General features: G+C 35.7%; 2 protein-coding genes across 4 annotated transcripts in view; one reads left to right on the top strand and one right to left on the bottom strand.

Annotated features, from left to right (window-relative positions):
• Nucleotides 1-1,048: 1,048 nt before the first annotated feature.
• LOC136036102 (uncharacterized) lies at nt 1,049-11,354 on the top strand. Of its 3 annotated transcripts, none has more exons than XM_065718103.1 (4): nt 1,049-1,698; nt 2,680-3,561; nt 4,475-4,695; nt 8,165-11,354. In XM_065718103.1, the coding sequence occupies exons 1-4, from the start codon at nt 1,077-1,079 to the stop codon at nt 8,306-8,308; spliced, it is 1,869 nt and encodes a 622-aa protein (XP_065574175.1). In that variant the 5' UTR covers nt 1,049-1,076; the 3' UTR covers nt 8,309-11,354. The 3 variants fall into 3 exon arrangements, with proteins under 3 accessions (XP_065574175.1, XP_065574176.1, XP_065574174.1); XM_065718104.1 differs by having other exon boundaries at nt 4,475-4,699; XM_065718102.1 differs by having other exon boundaries at nt 4,475-4,704.
• Nucleotides 11,355-18,683: 7,329 nt separating this feature from the next.
• The window catches only part of LOC136036101 (lysophosphatidylcholine acyltransferase-like), a 78,585-nt gene continuing 75,205 nt past the window's right edge, over nt 18,684-22,063 (bottom strand). The window contains exon 11 of the mRNA XM_065718100.1: nt 18,684-20,373. Within this exon, the coding sequence (XP_065574172.1) occupies nt 20,222-20,373 (152 nt within the window). The 3' untranslated portion in view covers nt 18,684-20,221. The remainder of the gene's footprint in view (nt 20,374-22,063) is intronic.

Raw genomic sequence — 22,063 nt, 5'->3', positions numbered from 1 at the left:
ATAATGATTTTCGGTTGGTATACCTCTTTTTTTTATAAAGAATTGTATTACTGCTCAACACTCAATTTGTCCGTGTCTCATAACACACACTCCACACCTGATTTAAATGACTATCTACTATGAAATGCTGGATCGAATGACTTAAAATTTTATGTAGTCCCTATTTGCAGCCATGTTAGTATAAGAAAAAACAGCTGAATAGGTATGCCAATTCTTCAATTTCAAGTCTCGTTTATAATGTTTTCAGTGTTATGATTCTAGGTTCAGAATAGAATATTGACAATTTAATCTATTTCAGGTACAATGCTGAAATACTTTATTGTTACCCTCTCTGCCTTCCAGTTTATAAACAGCCTTCCTATAAACATTGTATTTAATACATGGAATTCAACGTTAGGGAAATGTCCTAGTTTATTTGGCCCATCCTCCAAGCCCCATCCTCCAACCAGCATTGATCCACTGTATGCCCTGTTGGTTTGATTTCAATGTGTAATCGATAGTCTGTTTCACCCACTGACACATATCGATGCAGAAAATTGCTTTTGTTTTTCATAAAATGTGCCAAAGACAGTTAGGAATGCATTGTCGAAAATAGAGGTTTTGATTCAGAAAAGCTTCAAGGTACCCATTTTGCACAAGGCTTTTTCTTGTGCAAAAATACTGCTAACATATTCTATTAATATGCTTACAGGATTAGCGCTTTTTAAAACCTTTTAGCGATTTTAAAATCAGTTTCGAGGAAGAAGAGTTATCATGTTTATTTACAAATCCTATAATGATTTTCGGTTGGTATACCTCTTTTTTTTTATAAAGAATTGTATTACTGCTCAACGCTCAATTTTTCCGTGTCTCATAACACACACTCCACACCTGATTTAAATGACTATCTACTATGAAATGCTGGATAGAATGACTTAAAATTTTATGTAGTCCCTATTTGCAGCCATGTTAGTATAAGAAAAAACAGCTGAATAGGTATGCCAATTCTTCAATTTCAAGTCTCGTTTATAATGTTTTCAGTGTTATGATTCTAGGTTCAGAATAGAATATTGACAATTTAATCTATTTCAGGTACAATGCTGAAATACTTTATTGTTACCCTCTCTGCCTTCCAGTTTATAAACAGCCTTCCTATAAACATTGTATTTAATACATGGAATTCAACGTTAGGGAAATGTCCTAGTTTATTTGGCCCATCCTCCAAGCCCGGATTGCTTGGAACATATGACAAAATAGAAAAGACATGCTTTGATAAAAAGGGACCTTTATGTGCTGGAGTATTGGGCTTATCCCTGGGGGTCTGCCAGATCCATCAAGGGGTCCATAAAACTGATATTGCGGCAGACCACATTGTACTTCCTCCACTAGCTGAAGATGCTACGCCAGATCAAATATGTGAAGCCATGGTAGAGCAAAATCTTAGAAAACGACTGACCTATCATGTCACCAAAAATTTTTTATTTAATGCATTTAAATCTAAAATATCTGGTTTTATTCCTATGGATAATACAAAGGCAGAATGTGTTGAACGGTGCTCCCCACCTGAACTTGAAGATTTAGATCCTGACAAATTTAGTGACGAAGACAGGACCTATCTCTGTAGGACTGCAGTGAGGGGAATTCAAACACTTGCTGCAATTCTTGGACCCACACCAGAAGAAGAACAAGAGTTTGGAGTGCCCAGTCAAGATGCTCAGGGTTTGTACTGTTATTTCTTATTTAAGTATGTAAATAGATTAGGGTGTGTTTGTGGAAAACATTCATTTGAAATCGTATTTACCAATCCTACCATTGTTGACTAGGTAGGATATAGGTTTGAAGGTTATTAGGTCTGATTATAGTAAGTTTGAATTTTTTTTCTCAGTAGGTTATGTCTATCAAAAACTATGTTATGTCTTGCTTCTCCTGCTTTTTTCCTGCTTATTTTCAGCTAAATTTTCTGGCCTGTCCATATTATATAAAAATATTCTCAAGGCCGGATACAAGCATGGACTAACTGCACTAGTATTGCTGATTCCATACATCTTTCCTTGTCGAGCTGCTACTGGAGTTACCGTAATAAAAACGATCAACGATTTTGACAAGACTCTTCCACACTTCATTAACCCATAAAAAATAAAAAAATTAAAACTCAAAATTAGCATATATTCTTTTCCTTAACTTTTTTTTCTAAATTCTTTAAGACTTTTATTTCTTTACTTCTGTTAACATTACTATTCCATAATTCTATTCTTAATATTTAAAAAGGATTTCACCTCGCAGTGGTAACAGTTTAAGCTCACAGCTCGTTCCTCGTGCGACTATCATAGGTGGGGCAATCAGGCCTAATCTGAATCTTGCCTGAGAAGCATAAAGGTTAATTATTGTGATTGTGAGATTCAGATAAGATTATTCCTCAAATGTGGATGGTGATATAGTTTGTAATATGGTCCACTTTCATGTGGATTAGTCCCAAATTGAGCTGTAAACAAAGAAAAGACACCTAACACAGTTCCAAAAGAGAAATATCAAGTAGGCTTATATTGGGAGCTAAAAGAAGTCCTAGGAGATATATTTGATCAGTTGATCTAGTGTGATTAGCTTAGGATTGTTTGGGGCAGTCTCAATTGCGCAGAAAATGTCACATAGGGTCTTTTGATCTACCGCGCGCATCTATTTTCTATGTTGTGTTTCTTTCAGGTATGGAACCTCCAAAAGCGCCATCAAAGATCAGTCCGATGGAAATGAACCAAGGCATTTTTAACATGATAAAAAATCCGGAAATATCTGCAGCATTGAAGAAGCCTGAAGTTCAGCAAGTTAAAGAAAAGGTAATGAATCTGTTCAAGGACGATGATGATGCTAATGAGAAAAATGAAACAGTTGACGAGGAAAGGAAAAACGACAAGGAAGACGAAATAGTTTTCGAAGAAAGGAAAATAGATAACAAAGAAGATGAAACAGATAATGAAGAAAAGAAGATTGATAACAGAGAAGATCCTGTTGGTGATGTGGAAAAGGATGAAATTAAAGTGGCCCAACCAAAAGAAGAAGAAAATTTTAATCCATACATTGAAAATAATGATGATGAACAAGGAAATAAAAATGATAAAATTGTACAAACCAATCATGAAGTGAAAACTGGCAATGAAGATGATATAAAAATTCAAGAATTGAGCAAACAAGAGGCTGATAAGACCGAAATTGGTAAAGAGAAGATCGGAATGATGGAAAGCAAAAAGGGTGACAGTAAAGCACTTGCTTCTAACCAAGAAACAGTAACACCAAAACCCAATCTAGGTATTGACTCGAATAAAACTGTTATTGCCAACCCTAATTCTGTGAACAAAGCCAAAAAAGTAACACCCACGCCTTCCTCCTCGTCAGACGATAAGGAAGCCAAGAACGTTGCCCCGATTCCAAATATAAAACAGGATTCAGACTCCCTTGTAGATAATATCGCTAATCAAAATATAGAAGAGAAACAAGCAGCAGATGAAGTGGGAAAAGAATTGAAGGAGAATTCCTTTATCCCTGGTGCTGAAAGCGAGGTTAAGGAAGAAGAAAATATTGATGATGAAGGTAATTTTTATAATCAATTTTAGTATTTATAATTATATATTAACACCCACGTGCACATTTAAATCCTTCGTGTGCATAACCACGTAACATTTATAACCATTATCTTTCGATGTTAAAATCCTTTAGAAAGCAGAATATCACCATTACAACCAGATGAGGATAATTCCATGCTCACTGAGCAGAGAAGAGAAATATCATTCTTATAAAAGAAGGATTCTTTACAAGATCACTCATAGAGGAATGCAGAGGGATCTCAGCCTCCTCCCCAGTGAGAAGTCCAAAAATATAAAAAATGCGGAATTTATAATATTTTTGGAGAATGTGATAGTTCTCCACTAAAAACTTCTTTTTATATCTTATGAAATGAAATTCTTATATCTTTATATATATCTTTTTATATCTCCATGAAAGAATTTCTGCTGTTTCTTTTGGCTCTGGTTCATTATTGCATAGTCTTTATGCTCTACTGCAGTGGGGGAGTATCCGTATTGAATAAGAGTCCTAAAAACCTCAGGGAGCATTTTAGGAGAGAAGGAATTCATTCGTCAAAAGAGCCCTAAGTCCCTTGAACAAATTAAAAAATAGCAGGCCAAAAACACACTTTTTTTCGTGTTCCCCATAAAAAATCGTCTAGTTCACCTCCTCTCTATTGGCATTATCTGTGTGCATGTATAGCCTACTTACATACATACCTGCAAACATAGCGGAATAGTCCCTTAATCCTCTTTCCTCCCGATATTGGATAGAAAAATCTTTTCGCCTCCGGAAATCGAGAAATAGTGGCTTAAGATGCAATTTTATTGTGTTGTCTCTGGGAAAATCTTCAAGTTCCGCTTAAAATCTTTCAGTCCCATTCCCATTTAATTTTTGAATTTTTTTTTTTTTTTTAATTTGTAACTGAGTCATTTTCCAGGCAATAAACAAGAAGAAAAGGATTTTGAAGATGATGATAATCTTGCAAACGTTTTGCCAGGAAAAATGGATTATGTTATCGATGAGAAACCACTACCTCCTCATCAAATACCTCCTCGGTATTACGAAGAAAACGTTGAAGATTCAAATTTAATGACTATTCTTTTAACAGTCATTGCATTTACCCTGCTGGCATACCTAGTCATCTATAACAAACACAGGGTAGGTAGGGTAAGTTCTTACTGCTTCTACTGCTAGGGTAAGTTCTGATGCTTTCTCAGCGTCAATAAGCTGTTTTCTATTCTTGGTGCGCTGATCTTCGTTCCAGCGTCTATTCGTTGCTTTTTATTCTAATGTGAATGCGCTGTTCTTTGTTCTGTTGTCAGTATGCTGTTTCTTTGATCTAATTTCAATGCGCTGTTCTTTATCCTAGCTTAAACGTGCTATTCTTTATTCTAGTGTCACTGCGTTGTTCTTTGTTCTGTCGTCAGTATGCTGTTTCTTCGATCTAATTTCAATGCGCTGTTCTTTGTTCTAGCGAAAATGCGCTGTTCTTTATTCTAGCTTAAACGTGCTATTTTATATTCTAGTTTCACTGCGCTGTCCTATGTTCTGTCGTCAGTATGCTGTTTCTTTGATCTAATTTCAATGCGCTGTTCTTTGTTCTAGCGTCAATGTGCTATACACTGGTCTGAATGATTTAGCAGTTGATGAACTGCTAGTACAGTCAGTGACTATTAGTGAGGAGACAGGGGTGTTGTTCCTTTTGTTACTAAAAATGATATTTGGAGCATTAGATAACTAACGATTATATGTTTATTCCAAAGGTACGCCCCTACCTCCGATATGATTTTGAAGTTAAAGTGCTTGTAAATACATTATTTTGTATGTTTAGTTAATAGTAGGGATATTTTCCCTAATATTGGTTTTAAGGACAACCTTCTGAGGAACACGTGTACCTAAGAATATTCTTTTTTAGTCATCAGACAACCCTCAAACCCCCTCTGTGGAAATTTCACTTAAATCCAAGGTTGTAAAGGTCATATCTGTTTCCACTTATTATGGAGTTTATACTACTGGAGGAAACGAAATTCCTTGGTTGGGGTTCTTGTATGCACTCGAATAATTTCCTGTTTCGATCATGATTACGACTAAATTTTAAAAGGGCATTAGTTTTTTTTTTTTTAGCTGAAAGTAAGGAGCACCATCAAAACGAACATAAAACGAACAGAAATTTCCATATATGAGGGGGCTGCCCCTCCTCCACCCATCGCTCTTTCGCTAAATTTTGACTTTTTGTCCCCATTCTTTAAGGACGACTTCTGAAGCGTTTTAAGGTGCTAAAAAACTTTCGCGTAACGAGCGGGAGATTGAGGAGGGTGTAGCCCCCCTTATATATGGAATACTTTCTCTTCAGTTTAATTTTTAATGTTGCTCCTTGCTTTCAGTTGAAAAAACTTGTTCAGTTTTATCGTTTTTCAAATCATGCCAAGAATTGACCCCCAACCCTTTCCGTGGACAATCCTCCAACAAAAATTCCTCCCATCAAAACTTTCCCCACGGAAAATTCATCCCGCGTAAAATTTTTCTCTCTTGGAAAATTTCCTCTGGCAATCCCCTCGTCAGTGAAATTCCCTCAGAAAATTTCTTCCAGACAATTCTCTCTAAAAAATTATATTTATTTTTGTTTGAAAAAAACTTGTTTTTTATTTACTTTCTAATCGTTTATCAAATCCTACGAGAAATCTTCCCCCTCCCTTCATAGAAAATCTTCCTCTCGTAAGGAATTCACCAACCCACCCCCGGAAAAATTCCCTGGGGAAGCTCCCTCCCCGTTGAAAATTTCCCCTGGGAATTGTCTCAGGGGGGGGGCAACGTAAAATTAAGTAGCCAAGATAAACTATGGCAAATAAAAGGAATTTTGTATATGAGTTCTGGAAAATTTCCGCCCGAAGATTTCCTCCCCATGGCATTAAGTATTGTGTGTCAGTTGGTTTCTGTATATTTTTAAAAGCCATTTAAAAGGGTTTGAATTATTTTTGTATTAATAACAATGCTATTTTTTGTTTCATTTAATGGGGTATTCACTTAGTCACTCACGTTTTCTTAGACGTTTCTGTTGCCTATTTAGGTCTGGTGTAAAGGTATGCAAAGGACGAAAAAGTAGTCAAACCATCATATTTCAATTTTAGCATACTACTTTTAACTGCCACTTTTAATTTAAAACCAAACAAAAACTTTTCATGGTTAGATCTGAACTCCAGATCTTAGTGTGACATGGAGAAATTATTGTTGTTTTACCACTGAGTCTTCGTAAACTAGAACAGATTATTTGCAAGCTCGTGTCAGGAATGGCTTAATATAACTCCAGTCGATAGTTCATGGCTGTCACAAAGTCCCTAAAAGCAAGTAAAGATCCCCATGGTCTCTAAAATTCTTTAAAGTTCCTTTTTATTCTTTAGTTAAAAGGTTGATCTATTATAAGAGATGTTTAAATAGGCTGTAGCGTTACTGCCTGGACAAAGTAGTCAGACTGGTCATGGTTACACTATTCTCTATAGTTAAGCCAACAGCCAGAGAAGCAAGGAGCCACGCAGTGACGGTAAAACCCGTATGATAATAATATCTGTGTCTGTAGTTTGAATTCAAAATATAAACATTCCGTGTGTCCTACAGTTCACAAAAATTCACGTGCCTAGTTGTGTTGGTCTTTGCAATCTGCCCAAAGCGATCTGCTGCAATGTAGTAAAGAGGGAACCACAGCCAATAGTGACTGAAATTTTACGAGCTTATTTTCGAGATGTCTTGTGAGGAAAATTACCCAATTATGACTGTTCGCCGCTGGAATTCTTACCTCTTGATTTGTAAACTCTATCCAGATTAAACTGAAGAATAGCCTGTAATTAAGGGAACAGACTTCCAGAGTCTATGCCAAAGAGTTAAGGCTCCTGGAACCAAGGAGGTTCAGAACTTCTGACTCATTTATTCGAGAGATCTGCTGTGCTTTTGATAAAATTTTTGTAATTGAGTGCTGAAATTACGACTTTTGGTGTGTTCGATAGCCACCAATGAGGAAAAGGCTGCAATGGCGAGTGACAAATTTCCTCTTATTGTGAAGACATTTTAATGTAAGATTTCTGTTAGGTGAACAAAATTACAGACTTTTAACTGTTTAAGCAATAAAGTGCTTGTAACGAATAGGATATTAACATGAAGTCTAAATCGATAGAATAACTCTATCTCTGTAAAAACACGATTGGGAGTCACGACAAGGATAAACATCAACAGTGAGAAAAGAAAATCGCCCGGCTAATAATAAATCTCTAGCGGGCTGTGACCCCAGCCGTGTGCACTAGAAGATTATGACCCTGGTCGGGAGCACAAACCCAGTGCTTTTACCGCTTAGCATACTAAAGATTGTTGACATCTTGCTACTTGGATTAGGCTGTATATGCAAGGGGTTGAGAACATCTTTTTCACCCTTTTTAATAACGCGCAAGCATCTCCATGCCTAAATCCACACACTTTAAGCATTAGAAAACTATCTTTTAAACACTAAAATCTTCTGCCCTCCCCCCAAAAAAATTATCTTTCTCTAGGAAACTTTTTATACTCCTTAAATTTATGTAGTATAATTTTTAGCTTAATTTTGGTCCATTAAGTTTTTCATGCAGCCTATCTTTTCTTTTAGATTATCGCCGTTGTTATAGAAGGCAGACGTCGAAGAGCAGGCCCAAGGGGACGCTATGCCAATGCATCATACAAAAAAGTAGGATCTGGTTTCGACGACACGCTAACATCGAATCTGCTAAGCAGATCTGAAGTTATTTACTAGTTTTACAAGAAAATGTTTTTTGAAAATGAAGATATATCTTTTCCCGCTAAAGAAGCGTCGTAACTTTGAAATCTTATACTTTTTATCTATATTTGCTGCAGTTTTTGTTTGTGTGAAGCCGACACGCCGTTCGAGTATTTATGCTGAAAATGCTACTCTTTTCTAACCAAAATCAACTTTTCCTGAATAAAAATAAAATCAATCTGATTTACAATAAAGTGATATCTCTCCACTATCGGGGAAAAAAGTAGATCGGAAACCATATTCAGCATTGTCAGATTTTACAGATATTACGCTCTTATCTGGGGAGGGGGGGGGCAACGGTGTTCATATTAGTAACGCGCCGTGTGTATTTACCTCCGATTTATGTTTGATGCACTAAACATGTTTGTTGGCCTTGATGTATCGATTAGATCAGTCTGAGAAACTAATGATTGTCTCATTTAGACTTTTGGGAATTCAAAATACAATTCAAAATTATCCTTCCTTTAACCTTGTAAACTTCAAGTTTTTTTGTTTTTTTTTATGGATGGTCGAGCACAACTCGGTTACCTATTCTATGTACGTTTCATTTGTTGTGTTACCAAAATAGACTCTTAAGAATTTTGAAGTTTATTATGAAATACAGCACAGTTTATTATACTAGATAATGTACTATGAAAATGTGTATGTCCCATGTATTTTTGCACAAAAAAATACTCTCAAAGAACTTGTTTTCGCTGGTTAGCTTTTTTTACTTGTTTTTCTCTTCAATGCACTGTTTGAGAATAGTTTTTGTATTGACGGACCCTACTATATTTCACTGTTGAAGAGAAATATAGTTACTGAAATTATGGCTTATAATGTTCATTTTAAGTTTTTGTTGTTTGTTTTTTTCTTCTTCTTACTGAGAAAATTTTATTTTGGTGGATAATATTGTTTCTATTTACCAAAGTTATATTTCAAATAAGGCATCTAGATAGTTTAATCGTTGTACGGGATAGTGCATTTTTTGACCTCTTAGAGCCTTTGTTGGTGAAATGGTTCTTAAAAGTGGCCTTGTTGCTCATTCCCACAAAGTTCGGCATCCTTATAGTTTGTAAAGTCGACTCAATGTGGAAAAATACGGATATAACACTGGTATACTAAAAGAGTAGAACTAAAGAATGACAATAGCGGATATTATTTTACTGCTGTCTCCATACTTGATTGGACAATGTTGTGCAATAAGTATCTAACCCACAGAAACTTGAAGTTTAGAATAGGTCCGTGTCCCGAGTATAATTTAGAGTATTCAAAGCGTAGATGGCTCTTTATGTAAATGACCAAAGACCTCAGAGTAATATTGACACCAATAACATTCAGTGTTCAAAAGGATCTTTATGAAGAATTTTTTGAAGGTAGAATAGACTTTACATCAAAATCTTAGAAGAGAGAGGAGCGACAGAATACCCATATAGCTAATCCTTTACACTCTACCCGCGGAAAGTATTACCCATCATCGGGTTTTTAAATGTAATTTTATCCACAGCAACGATTTACTGATATACGGTCTTTCTATATAGCTAAGGGATGTCCTGGCCAAGTGGGTTGGTGCGCTGGATTCAGAATCCTTTGTCTGAGAGAACGCGAGTTCAAATCTCAGTGTACCCAATTGTTCAGTTTGGGACTGGGGTCAGTGGCGTGACTCTGTAAGCTTAGCCAGGGTCGACCCAGCTCTAAATGGGTACCTGGAGAAATCTGGGGAAGATAAACAGGAAGGGTGTGCGAAAGCACAGGATGGCTGGCCCCCAACCCCCCATTGCACTTCCTGGCTGAAGGGCCAAGAAACGGAGATCAGCACCGCCGGTAGGGACTCTAAAGTCTAATGCCGTATCCTTTACCTTTTACCTTTTTTTATATATACATCCTGTTAATTCAAAGATACGCGTAAGCAAACATGTGTGCCGTCTGTATTATCCCAGTCCTAAACGCTACTCTCAGACCACCCTTGGTGTCTGGGTATTAACTGCGAACCAAGCCAAATACCTATGGGTTTTATGAGAATTTTCCACGAAATTTGATACACGCTTTCCGACAATTTAATATGAAACCTGAGGAAAAAAGCAAGGAGCAAAAGGCATTCGCAGGGCTAGCATTAGCATGCTTGTTTATTACCTATTCTTCATGCTATTATACTTGTCGCTTAAACAAAGATAACCGTTTGACCACCTTTCTATCAATTTTAAATTTAATGAAATAAAAATAATATAGCAATAGCCATTTAGCTTCTAATTAACGATTGCCATATTCCAATAATAGCCTACTGATCCATGTGGGACCACTGAAAAATTATTGTTCCGGAGTAGGGCTAATAGTAAATTCCAAATCTCCAGTCCTGGAGATCTGTAAACTACATTGGGCTCAAGTAATTAAATTTGTGATATCGAATCCTTCCAAATCTCTTCACTGAGAATGTGACTTTACTGCTAGCTGGTTTTTTATTATGTGGGTGGGATGCCTTCTACATAGCTACGGTCAAGTTTTTTTTTTTCTTTAAATTTATCTAGTTGAAATAACTTGAGATTTCTTGATAGCCAAGGTTGTAACCTGAAGAAGGGTGCTGGATTTAACCTTACCACATAACTGAAAAATCACATGAAATTCAGACCTTTCTGTTATTCAATGGGAAATAGTTTTTTGGCAGGCCTATTTAAATCCCACTTCCCCCACACCCAGCTTCATTAAAAATTAAGCTTGAGCCTAAAAAGAAGTTTAGTCAACAGATTTAAGAAGCTGCAAAAAGAATAGTTAGCCCTTAAAAGCTTAAGAGTCTTTTGCTTCGTTATTTTGTTGTTTTCTTTTTGCGTTCGACGCCATCTAACTTCCTGTATGTATGATGTTAGTCTAATATAGTTATGTGACTAGGTTCTACCGGAGTTGTTTAGAAAATGAACCTGAAATTCCGTTTACATTATCCAGTGACGATCTTTTAATATTTTGTTACAGGTTTATGGTGATTTTGGATATGTTAAATAGATACCTTTTTATATTTATTGCATCTCTAATAAAGATATGTGTTATGTTATTTTAAACTTCTGATGTTACATATTACTGACTTCACTATAGATCTTCCGCCTTCATTCGGCTTTTACACCTTAATATTTGAAAAAACAATTACACTGTTTCAAGGTACATTTTTTTTATTGTATTACAGCAATATATCACGTTCTGGTCCCCTCAAAACTTTTTCCTTATATTTCTGAAACGCTTTCTTTTTGTTTCAGGTGCATCCTCGAAACATTTCTTTGAAGCAAATCTTAGTTTATGGGTTGTTCGTGTGGGGGGGGGGGAGTCATGGGAGAAAGAAATGTATAAATGTACGTGAGTTCTTTTAAATATTGCGCAGAGTATACGGAATACAATTTTGTAGAACCAAATATATATTCTGGCTGTTATCAGCTGTAAAGTGACGTGACAAAGATATTAGGGAGAATAGCCTGTATCGGTTGGACGTTGAAGGTCTAAGCTATGATAAAATTTCTGAAGTTTTCTTTGTCATTGTTTTTGCCCTGCCACCGATGTGATGGTAGTTATTTCATGACAAATTTTCATTATATAATATATGGTTTTATTGGATTGTTAAAAGATAAGATCACCTATGTAGTTCTTCTGTCTGCAACTTTCTCATCAGCCTTCTCCCGCTGATGAGAAAGTAAGCTATGTTAGGGAACAAGACAGAAAGCAAGTAAAGATGTCTTCATTGGAGAGTTACACCCTTAAACCACAACTCAGTAACTCTCGTTCCAGTTGTGACGCTTATCACAGTATTACACCATCTTGTTGATGCCTTCTTCCTAAAACATCGCCGCCTAAGACTTCAATCAGTTTGTTTTGGCTTGGAGATGGGAGGAGTTTGATTGACACTGGGTAATTTTGTCGAAGCGATTTTCCTGCCCAGTATATGTCTATCAACGAAAGAGCCCATTCTTTTTCCTTTAAGAAGTTGCCATGATCCTTTTTTATGTTGGCCTGCACTTCTTGGGTTTTAGGGAATGTTTTTTGGTCTCATTCAACATGGCTTCTCTTTCAACATTTTTTTTTTCAAATGAGAAGCAGCATGACCGTCTCTACTACAACCGGATGCTCACTAAGTTAAAAAATGTTCAGATGCAAAAAGGTAGAGGCACTTCTCCCATCTTCTAGACAAAACAACCTGTTGGAATTTTAGGTGGCTGGGTCCTTACGAAGAGGTGGCCAAAAAGCTATTGCATTGTTGTGTCAAGTGTCTTAGTTTCGCTTGAATCTAATAGTGAAGACATAACAAATATTTAATGTGTGACGCTTTTTATATGACCATACCCTGTTTCATCACTTTTTAAACATTTCCCTGTAGATTGCATCTCAAATAGATCCAGATTCTGACAATTACTAAACCGTGTTTAACCTTTTACGTACCAAGCCTATCTCGTCAACGTTGTTTACCAAATCAGGGTCTTTTGAAGACCCCTGATTTTTTTCTTTATTTTTCAACTATTTGTTCGGAAGATTGTTCAAAATACACTTTTCGGGTGTCTGGAGATACATTCCAATTAAACAAGTGGTGTGAGCAATTTTTTTTGCTTATTTCTACACAATTTCTGTATGCTATTGTATGAACATTTGTATAACATTTTATAGACTTGTATTTGTAAATCTGAATAAATAATTTTGACAGTATATTGTACCAATATTTTATTATAAACTTTTGTATAATTGTGAGAGGAGAGAGAGAGAGAGAACGGTTTATTAAACAACTTTCGTAGCTATTGGCTAATCTGCAGTTGCAAAAACATTAAAAACAAAAATTATGCACTGTTAAACATAGACGTAAGAAAAGACACAAATGAATTATAATATTGGTTTGTCCGTGCACGTATAGGAATCAATTTGAACTTCTGCCTGGTTCTGCTGTCAGGCGGGTGTGCGGGTAAGATGTGTCGATGGGCCGTGTCTAAAAGCAATGATTTGCCAAACCTCTTGATGAGATCACACAGTCTTTGTCCTAGGCACTGAATGTTTAGTATAATGAGTGCTTCTTGGTAAGGAATATCTCTAGAACCCAGGATAATCCTAACTGCCTTTTTTGCACTTACTCTAGGTCGCGCATCAGGTGAGCAGTGTGTAGTACTGAAGGGCCCCGCACAGGGCAGGCATACTCCAAGACTGGTCGCATAAAACAAAGATAAGCACGGAGGAGACTTTTGACATCGAAACCAAAGCGGCACATTTTGGACAGTGTTTGAAGGGAAGCATTACCTTGCCTAATTGCACTGTCAACATGTGCGGCGAAAGAACAGTCTCTGGAAAAAATAACACCGAGTATCTTCACTTCAGGGGGGGGGGTAAAGTCTTTATTTTAGGGGGACGAAGCCGAAGAATTTTTGACTTGGTGGCGGTAATGATAAGATTGGACTCACTACACAGGGAATTTAGTTGGTCAAAAATGTCAATAGTAGACTGGGCTATAGGAGTATTACCCTCAAGTAGATACGTAAGCACGACTGATAAGTCATCCACAAACTTATGCCTCTCTTTTTGCGCGCTCAATATGTAGTTGACCACAGCAAGAAATGTTATGCCTGCGAATTCGGTGCCTTTTGGGGCCCCGAAGGCTATATCACTCCATTCGGAGTCAGTGTCTTCTTCAAGGAGGGCAAATGCTTTCTTTTGGTGTCCAGACAGAAAATCCAGTAAGATTGCCAGAGTTTGATGCGTAGCTCCCATTTGTTTTAAGTTCAGGCATGCAACGTGGTGACATAGGAGGTCAAATGCTTTGCGAAAATCGATCGCAGCTAGATCAACAAAATGACCCTGGGTCCCAAGCCCAATTCTACAATTTCACAAAAAACAAATGACACAACTTCATTGGTTTCTTCCGATACAGTCCTTAATACATGTCATGGTTGCGGTTGTTTTCCTCTGCGTCTCACAGACAAAATGTTTGCATTCCCCAGAGACGGTGTGTACTTCCTTGTCATTTTTTCTGGGACACTTTGAACTTATTCCCCTCTTTATATGCTGCTGCCTTGATGTTGACGCTGTGCTTTGAGCTGCAGTGGTGCGTGCAACCAATACTCTCGCAGCTTCAATTGCTCTAACAACGGTAAGATGGAGATCATTTGGATTAGTTTCCTAAAGCAGAATATTAGGTTTGTTCAGTTCCTTGCCTAGCTTCTACAGGAACTGATATAACATAGTATACCAAGCGGGGTTCTGCCGGGGCACCAAACGTATTAATATATTTTTTTTTTCTTTTTTTAGTAAATATTTTTTATGTATAACTGTGAAATTTTTATCTTTACCCCATCCAGGAAGAATAGAAAAATTTAGGTTAAACTGGTTGTCATAATTACAGCAGAAATCGCCAAAAATTGATATCATTTAAGGCGAGTTCCTTCTGCCATATTTTAAGCCCAATACTTCTTTGGATGGTTTTTCCTTTACTAAGTCTCCCAAGTGAACTGTGACATTAGTAACCACCTGTGAGAAAGAGCTAAGATCAGAGTTTTTCCGTTGAAATTAATATTTTTAGCCTGACTCTTCTTGTGATCGTTTTTTTCTTCTTTCTCATACCGTGTCTCCCAAGTAAATTTTGGCATTGGTAACCACCTGTTACCAATGAGGTAACATAATATTTTATTTGTTGAAATCATATCGTGAAATTGTTGCTATTTAAATTTAGATTAAAAAAAACTTTATATATCAAAACCATAGTAAAACAATTTCAAATTTACTTCAGTTAAAATTTACAAACGAAACTTAAGACAAGTGTACATATAAAATGTAAAAAATATATTAGAAATATCATGGTTCAAAGCTACCCAAAGCCATATAATTAAACATAAAATATATGAAAAGGTTGTGAATATATAAAAAATCTGTTAGAATTGGAACCTGTCAGTTCTGCTTTTTTTCAATCCTTTGGTAGAAAAATTTGCTTTTTTCTGAAGGGCACTTCTCAAGGGATTATTTGTTTTAGGGCAAATCTTGACCGGACTTATTTATCCTCATTTTATCTTTCAGAGTTTCTGCTATATATTTGTAGCTCTTTTCTAACATCTTGAATAGCTAAAGTCGGGTATTGAGGCTTGCAGCTATATTCAAAGGTAAAGGTGACCGTTTGGTAATTATAGTCTAGAAGCAAAGTGGTCAAAGCGCATATAACTGTGACTTCAACACCTTGGCAAGACGACTTTCCTGTCTAAAGTCCACTTACTACAAAGCAAAGGATTCAATGGAGTTCCTCCTGTGTTAGTGTCTATAGATTCTACTGAGGCTAGAGTCGGGGCTGCATTCGTAGCTTTTTTCTCGCATTAGTATCTAAATTCTTAAGCTCACCACAGTTTACTCGTCTATATTGTTCGAGGAGAAAGCTCAAGACATTTTGTCCAATTGCTCGTTTCAAAAGTGCACTAGACTTGCCTGTCAGTGGCATCACTTTACGAAAATTTAGAGGGGAGGCAGTTTTTAAATCTAGGGGGACCAATCTGTCCTTTTTTTTCAATGAAAATACCAAAAGAGGTATTATTTATGAAATTGTCCCCCCTCCTCCGCTAAAAAGATATTTTTCAAGTTATCCAAAGATCACCAAAAATTAGCACATTACTGTACCGATTTGAGAAGGCTAAAAAATTGAAAAGTTTAAAACTGTTTTACATGTAAGCAGTCAAAACCCTCTGGCCACTGTCATAATAGAATACGCTGATTAAGGATTTTCAGAGGGTTCGCTTTCTTATTAAATTGGCTTTATTTAAGTGGGATGGTATTTCCCCAAAAATCATTTTTATAAGGGAAAACCTAAGAACTGTTGTTGACTATTTGTCCCAATTCTTTAAGGAAGACCGCTCAGACGCAAGGGCTATTAAATTGGAATGAGAAGTATTTTTAAAGTACTATAAAACTTTTGCACAGACCCTCCTATGGAACGATTTCTGTTTATCTCAAGTTTAAGCGTTGCTCTTTGCTTTCATTTTAAGAATTTATAAAGTTATTTTATTTCTTTTCGTTTTTAGGATTCACCATATTTTCATATATATATATATATATATATATATATATATATATATATATATATATATATATATATATATATATATATATATATATATATATATATATATATATATATATTCACTTTATAAGAAAAGAAGGAATCTCGCCTTTATTGCCTTTAGGTCTCTCATATATTTTGAATCTTATTGAATAGTTTCCATAATGATGGTGCCCCTTTTGGGGGGTGGGAGTTCCCTGTTTCTAAATTTATATACTAATTTTCGTTTGCTAATAGGTTGACACGAATGACGTAGGTATCTGTGTATAGGGGGGGGGGTAATATCAAAAGAATTTCTTAGGAGGGGCTGACGAACTCCAAAAGCTGCATTTTAGGTGGAACATCTTTATCAATCCCCCCCCCCCCTCAATGGTCACTTTAATTTTGTTCGTTTTTGTGCTTCATTTATTCAATGATTGTAATTTCTTTCATTTTAAGTTTGAACTATTATCTGATTTGTTTTTCTAGTCCTCAGAGGTTTTAATATGGCTGTTAACTTTTCATTGAAGATTCATATTTCGTTTAAAGGCTTTTTAAATTAATTTCTATATGTTTTTTCATTGACATAGTTAAATTGTTGATAAATACCAGGAGCATTTGAAATTATTTCAATTTTTCTCTTAGGAATTTAAATGTTAGATTGTAATTTGAATTTTAAACAGGACTTGAAGATTTAGGCAAAATTTTCGATCAGCATTAGTTTATGCACAATACATTTTCAAATAATAGCATTACTGTAGAATTTTGGGTAGATAGGAGGGGGGAAGATTATTCATGTGAATTGTAATTCTTTGTAGTTTTTACCTACCATAGGGCTGGCTGAAACCACCCTAATCCCCATTATATAGAAACTATCATAGAATATTTTGTTTTTATTTCAATTAAATCCATGTTTAGGTTATTTATTAAAAATATATCTGTCTTGTCGTCTTAAAAAAAAATAGGACGTCATGAATCAATACAACCAGATTTATTTGCCTAATTTTCGTCTAATTAAGGTTCCCTTGATCCTGATATTCTAAATAAAGTTTCTACACTCTGTCTAGATGCCCTATAAATTATAAGCCTATCAGAGAATAAACTAAAAGTTTTGACTCGATCCCAAGATATTGCAGATACACTATTTAGATGGACTTGGTAAATATACTGACTTTCCATTTATCTCACAATTTCAAAGTAATTAGATCAAAAGTTGTACTATGGCTAATAATGCCAGAACTTTTTGGCGGATCCTAGATGTACATTTGCTGCCCCTCATACCGCTCCTTCCAAGTACGAAATACGAGGTCCCCTTGCCTGCCACCGATACTCTGAAATTTTCAACTCGATCCCCACAAGTCGCTCCTGAGATGTTGCAGATATGCTATTTTGATAAACCTTTATATATTTTTCGTTTCTTTTACGTCTGCATTTCCCTCCAAGTCCAAATCCAAGGTCTACTTGACCCTCAGTCCCTCCCGCGTGAAAATTTCAATTTAAAACCCCTTGGCGTTGTTCCTGAGATAATGCAGATACGCGATTTTGATAACCTGAGTGTACATGGTTTCTTTCGGTGTACATTGCTACTTCACCTGTATCTAGTTGGCCCTATCTACATATCTTGTAAGTTACATGTCTGTCAAAGAGGGAATCTGATTTTGGATCCGATTTTTAAGGCGACAGGAATCGAAACAGTCAAAATTAGTTTCAAATTTGCTTTTTGGCACAGGGGTTCAGCATCCAGAATCCTGTTGTGTTTTGGTTGGGAATGAACAAACGCATTGAAACTCTTGTGACTGGCCTAAACAAATGCAGTATGAATCCTGACTAATCGGAAAAAAAGTTTTAAGCGAATCAATTTGTTTTTCAAGTTTGTTTTTGTATTCTATTTTTCACGAAAGTGACACATTTGTCATTACTGTGGGCGGGCAGATACTGTCTGATAGTAGCCTTACTCGTTTGCTTTAGTTTCTTGTTCTTTCTGTTTTGTGTAGTGTTTGTTTTGTTTCTTTTATTGGTACTCCGCTTTGATTTTTTTGTAGCGGTTAAAAAATAAATTATTATTATTATTATTACATCACCCCAAAGGAATATTCCTAACGTGTCCTGAGGCTCCACATGTGAGTTTTCAAATGCAAAGAATGGCTCTGACAGGACTTTGAAATGTTGTTCAAGCTAGCCCTTTTAACAGTATTATCTGCTCGTCATGTAAGATAATAATTATCCAAAACTGTTTTCAAGCTCGCTAAAAACACTATCTTTTTAATTTCAGCCATTTTGAAAAATCTGCATTATGTTTTTAGTGTAAGATTTACATTTTGACTATACGCAAAGCGAAAAAATACGTAATAGAAAAATATATGTTTATTTACAAGAAAATACAAAATAAACCATAAGAAAATCCATAAAATTCAAACAACACAACAATCATGGTTCTTATTCAAAATCATAAACTTTTTACAGTATTTCAATATTTCCATGGAGAAAAAGGATTCATGCTCTTTGATGTAAGAAAAATAATCATGCAACTGAGAGGGAAGGGGATTGAGCGGCAAAGAGGTAAAAAAAAAATAAAAACAACTAAATATTAAGAAATATAACATATCATGGGTGCAACTTGAGCTTCCTTTTACATACTGAGGAAGGTGAGAGGAAAAGAGAGTTACGCCACCTACTGTCTATCGTTATTCACCATAAAATGTATTTTCAATTGGTTTTAACGAAAATAAGTACAATAAGACATTTTACTTTCATTTCCAGATTTGAATAATTACAAACCAAATTTCCATTTCCCTTTTTGAAAAGTTTTATAAATCACGATTATTTTTCCTCCATTGAAGAGCAATTGAATAGCGCAGAGCTTAAATAACACGAGATCAATAAATATAGTACAGACGAATATTGAAAGATAGTATAGCTATTAATTGCATCTTTTTTTTCTTCATAACACACACTATAATAAATACGTAGAAAGTATGGTGTCTCTGCAGGTACTTTAAGTCGGCATTTCTCTATTTTCAACCGTTCACTAGAAAAAGAGGCCATTTGCAGGAGGGCCAGGGGTCGTGTCCCTTTTTAAGGGTGAAAAATACAAATACACACCAAAATTGAGCAAAATATTAATAGAGTAAAATCAGGCTATAGTAAAAAATATATTCTACGAGGGGGGGGGAAGAGACTTTTCAGTATATGTTTCAAAATTAGGCCCTTTTTAAGCTTTTGTTTTGGAAATTTGCTAGGATATTGTTGGAGTTCTATTTTCCATAATCCTAATTGGTAGTCATTTTTGGGATTGAACCGTTTTGGTTCAGTCCTTGAACTCTATTACCCATTTCTTCGTTGTCTCCCCCTTCGCATATTTTATAGAATTTTATTCTTATCGGCGTGAAGCCTAAAACAAGGAACTTTAAGGTATTTGAATGTAAGTCTTAATCTAAGCCATCCTGCAAATCAAAGCTTCTCAATATTTTTTTTTCTTCTGGCCCGGTTTCTTTTATTAATGATTTTCAAATGAACGGTGTTGGATCATAAAGCATACATCCTTTGCATTTTTTTTAATTCCAATCTTCGATGAGTCTAATTGCACCTCAAGTGTAAGAAATACTTGCATGTAAATCAACCCCGTCTGAGTTGCCTCCGTTTCAAAAATTGTTTAGTGGGGTCAGTCGGGATCACTTTTACTTGGCACTTAGTACAAACCATGTCATCATACAGAGAAGTTCAATGGTTATCAATCGGTATGTCCTTGAAAATTTATATCACAATCTCATACAAACTTTGAGTTTAAGTAGCATCAACACTTAAGTATTCTTGCGGAAATGACGACTTAAATTCTGGTACCAGCGGGACAATCACTCAGCTGTTTTCTCATAACTGCATTAGACTCACTGGTTTTCCGATAAGTGGCAGTTCGATACTGGCAGTCTCGAGTCTGATATTAACTGTCGCATCTCGTGTGAATTATTGTTCGAAGAGCACACGATTTCAAGGTATTTGGCTAATTCTGGCTTTTTAATAACTGAAGTCCTGAACGTTTCTGCAATTGTAAAAGAAATATTAGACAGAATCTAGGTGTACTATTGTTGACAAATAACATAACGTAAATAATACAGAGTTTCATCGAAATTGAATGTTCTGTACTGTAAACTTCTAGGCCTAACGGAAAGCAGGTAGCACCCGAATGGAATGGGGAATTATTATACAAAGGGATTTAAATGACAATTAAACTTCATCAGAGTGAGCTTTGAACTTCGAATTTTGAATTGGGGCTGAGGAGGAGCATGTGGAATATGAGCATGTGTAGAAGTGTTTGCCTCTGGCGGTTTGGTCCCTTAATGAGTTTCTAGTAGTAGCGGTAATGGTAGTGGTGTAGCCAAATTTTTCTGGGCATATTACTAATTGATTGTCATATTCCTGTGCTGCACACATGAGGGGGTGATAGGCAACTTTATTAGGATCATAAAAAACTTCATATCCCAACAAAATGTTGAGTAAAAAGCGTTAATATGTTCGAGAACCCAAATATTTTGGTGCAAAATTGTTCTTTCCGCATGCATTAGGACCAAGCTGAAACATTAATGCATAGCCACTAGATTTAGTGACCGTTCAGATTTAGGAACCGTTGTTTACTCGCAGCCTAAGAGTATTTGTTATTTTGTTGTTTTTTTCTGGTGGGGGGAGGTTCCTCTCAGTTAACTTTTAAACTCAGAAGTCAAATGAAATGATTAAAAAGGGAAAGCTAATATTTTTTGTTCGCAAATTTTCTAAAAACGATGAAAGTTCAGTTTGTGAGAAAAGCCAAATGAAGAAAGAACATCAGTGTGTTTGCATTTATAGTGATTGTTTCTTTAGTTTGTTGTATTCCTCATACATCCAACTACTGAAGTACTTGAAAACCCAAACTGCACACATTTTTGTGCATTCAGTCGCGAAAATTGAGCAGCTTCCGTCTAAAATTTGAATCGATGAAAATGAATCACAGCATTTTTTTTTCTGGGTACCTGCAGCTTGAAGAGACATGACCAAAATTTTGCATGTTAAAAATGAGGCCATTTAATCTGCAACCAACTTTGATATTGCTAACATTAGGTTGCTGGGCCCGAACACAAAGGCATAGGGGGAGGAAGACATCAGGCACATGCCACCACTGTTATCAAAAGATTTATACAATGAATATTATTGTTTTGGTTTTAGTACTTCTTTCTGGCAGTTGTGCTTATTTAATATACTTAGATAAAAGTAATCCTGACGAGATAATATTTAAATCGAAGATAGCTTATATGTCATATCTGAATTGTAGTATTCTTTTTATTTAACCAGAAATAAAGCTTCGATACAACTTTTCAAACATGTTTTCTCAAACTTCTTCTACCCATGATTAAAGTACCCTGTTGAGATTATTTTCATGCAAGATCTTCAAAGTAATAATTCCTCTTTAGTCTTTACTTCTTCTATATACCAGAAATAAACCTGTTCAAGGGTTGTTTCTCTAATAGTCCCCAAAAAATCATTTAGTACTTTTTCGCCACATATACAAAGTACGAAGGACAATAAAAATGAAATCTAATTCTTCACATTGGTTAAGTGGAAAATTAACACAAACATAAGGAAAACACGGGAACTCAATTCTTCATACAAAAGATGTTCGACGCAGCTATTCAGTTTTGGCACTTGGTAGGCGCCAAGTATAAAAATAAAGAACGTGTGAGAAAGGTCATCAGAAATTG

Source organism: Artemia franciscana, chromosome 15 (genome assembly GCF_032884065.1).
Source record: "Artemia franciscana chromosome 15, ASM3288406v1, whole genome shotgun sequence".
NCBI classification, from domain to species: domain Eukaryota; kingdom Metazoa; phylum Arthropoda; class Branchiopoda; order Anostraca; family Artemiidae; genus Artemia; species Artemia franciscana.
This window is presented reverse-complemented; position numbering and strand designations above follow the sequence as displayed.

What these genes read in the sequence shown, in the direction of transcription:
- LOC136036102 (XM_065718102.1), top strand. Translation starts at nt 1,077, where the DNA reads ATGCTGAAATACTTTATTGTTACCCTCTCTGCCTTCCAGTTTATAAAC. An exon ending in GCCCAGTCAAGATGCTCAGG is followed by an intron (nt 1,699 to 2,679) that starts GTTTGTACTGTT and finishes TGTTTCTTTCAG; the next exon opens with GTATGGAACCTCCAAAAGCG. An exon ending in AGAAAATATTGATGATGAAG is followed by an intron (nt 3,562 to 4,474) that starts GTAATTTTTATA and finishes GTCATTTTCCAG; the next exon opens with GCAATAAACAAGAAGAAAAG.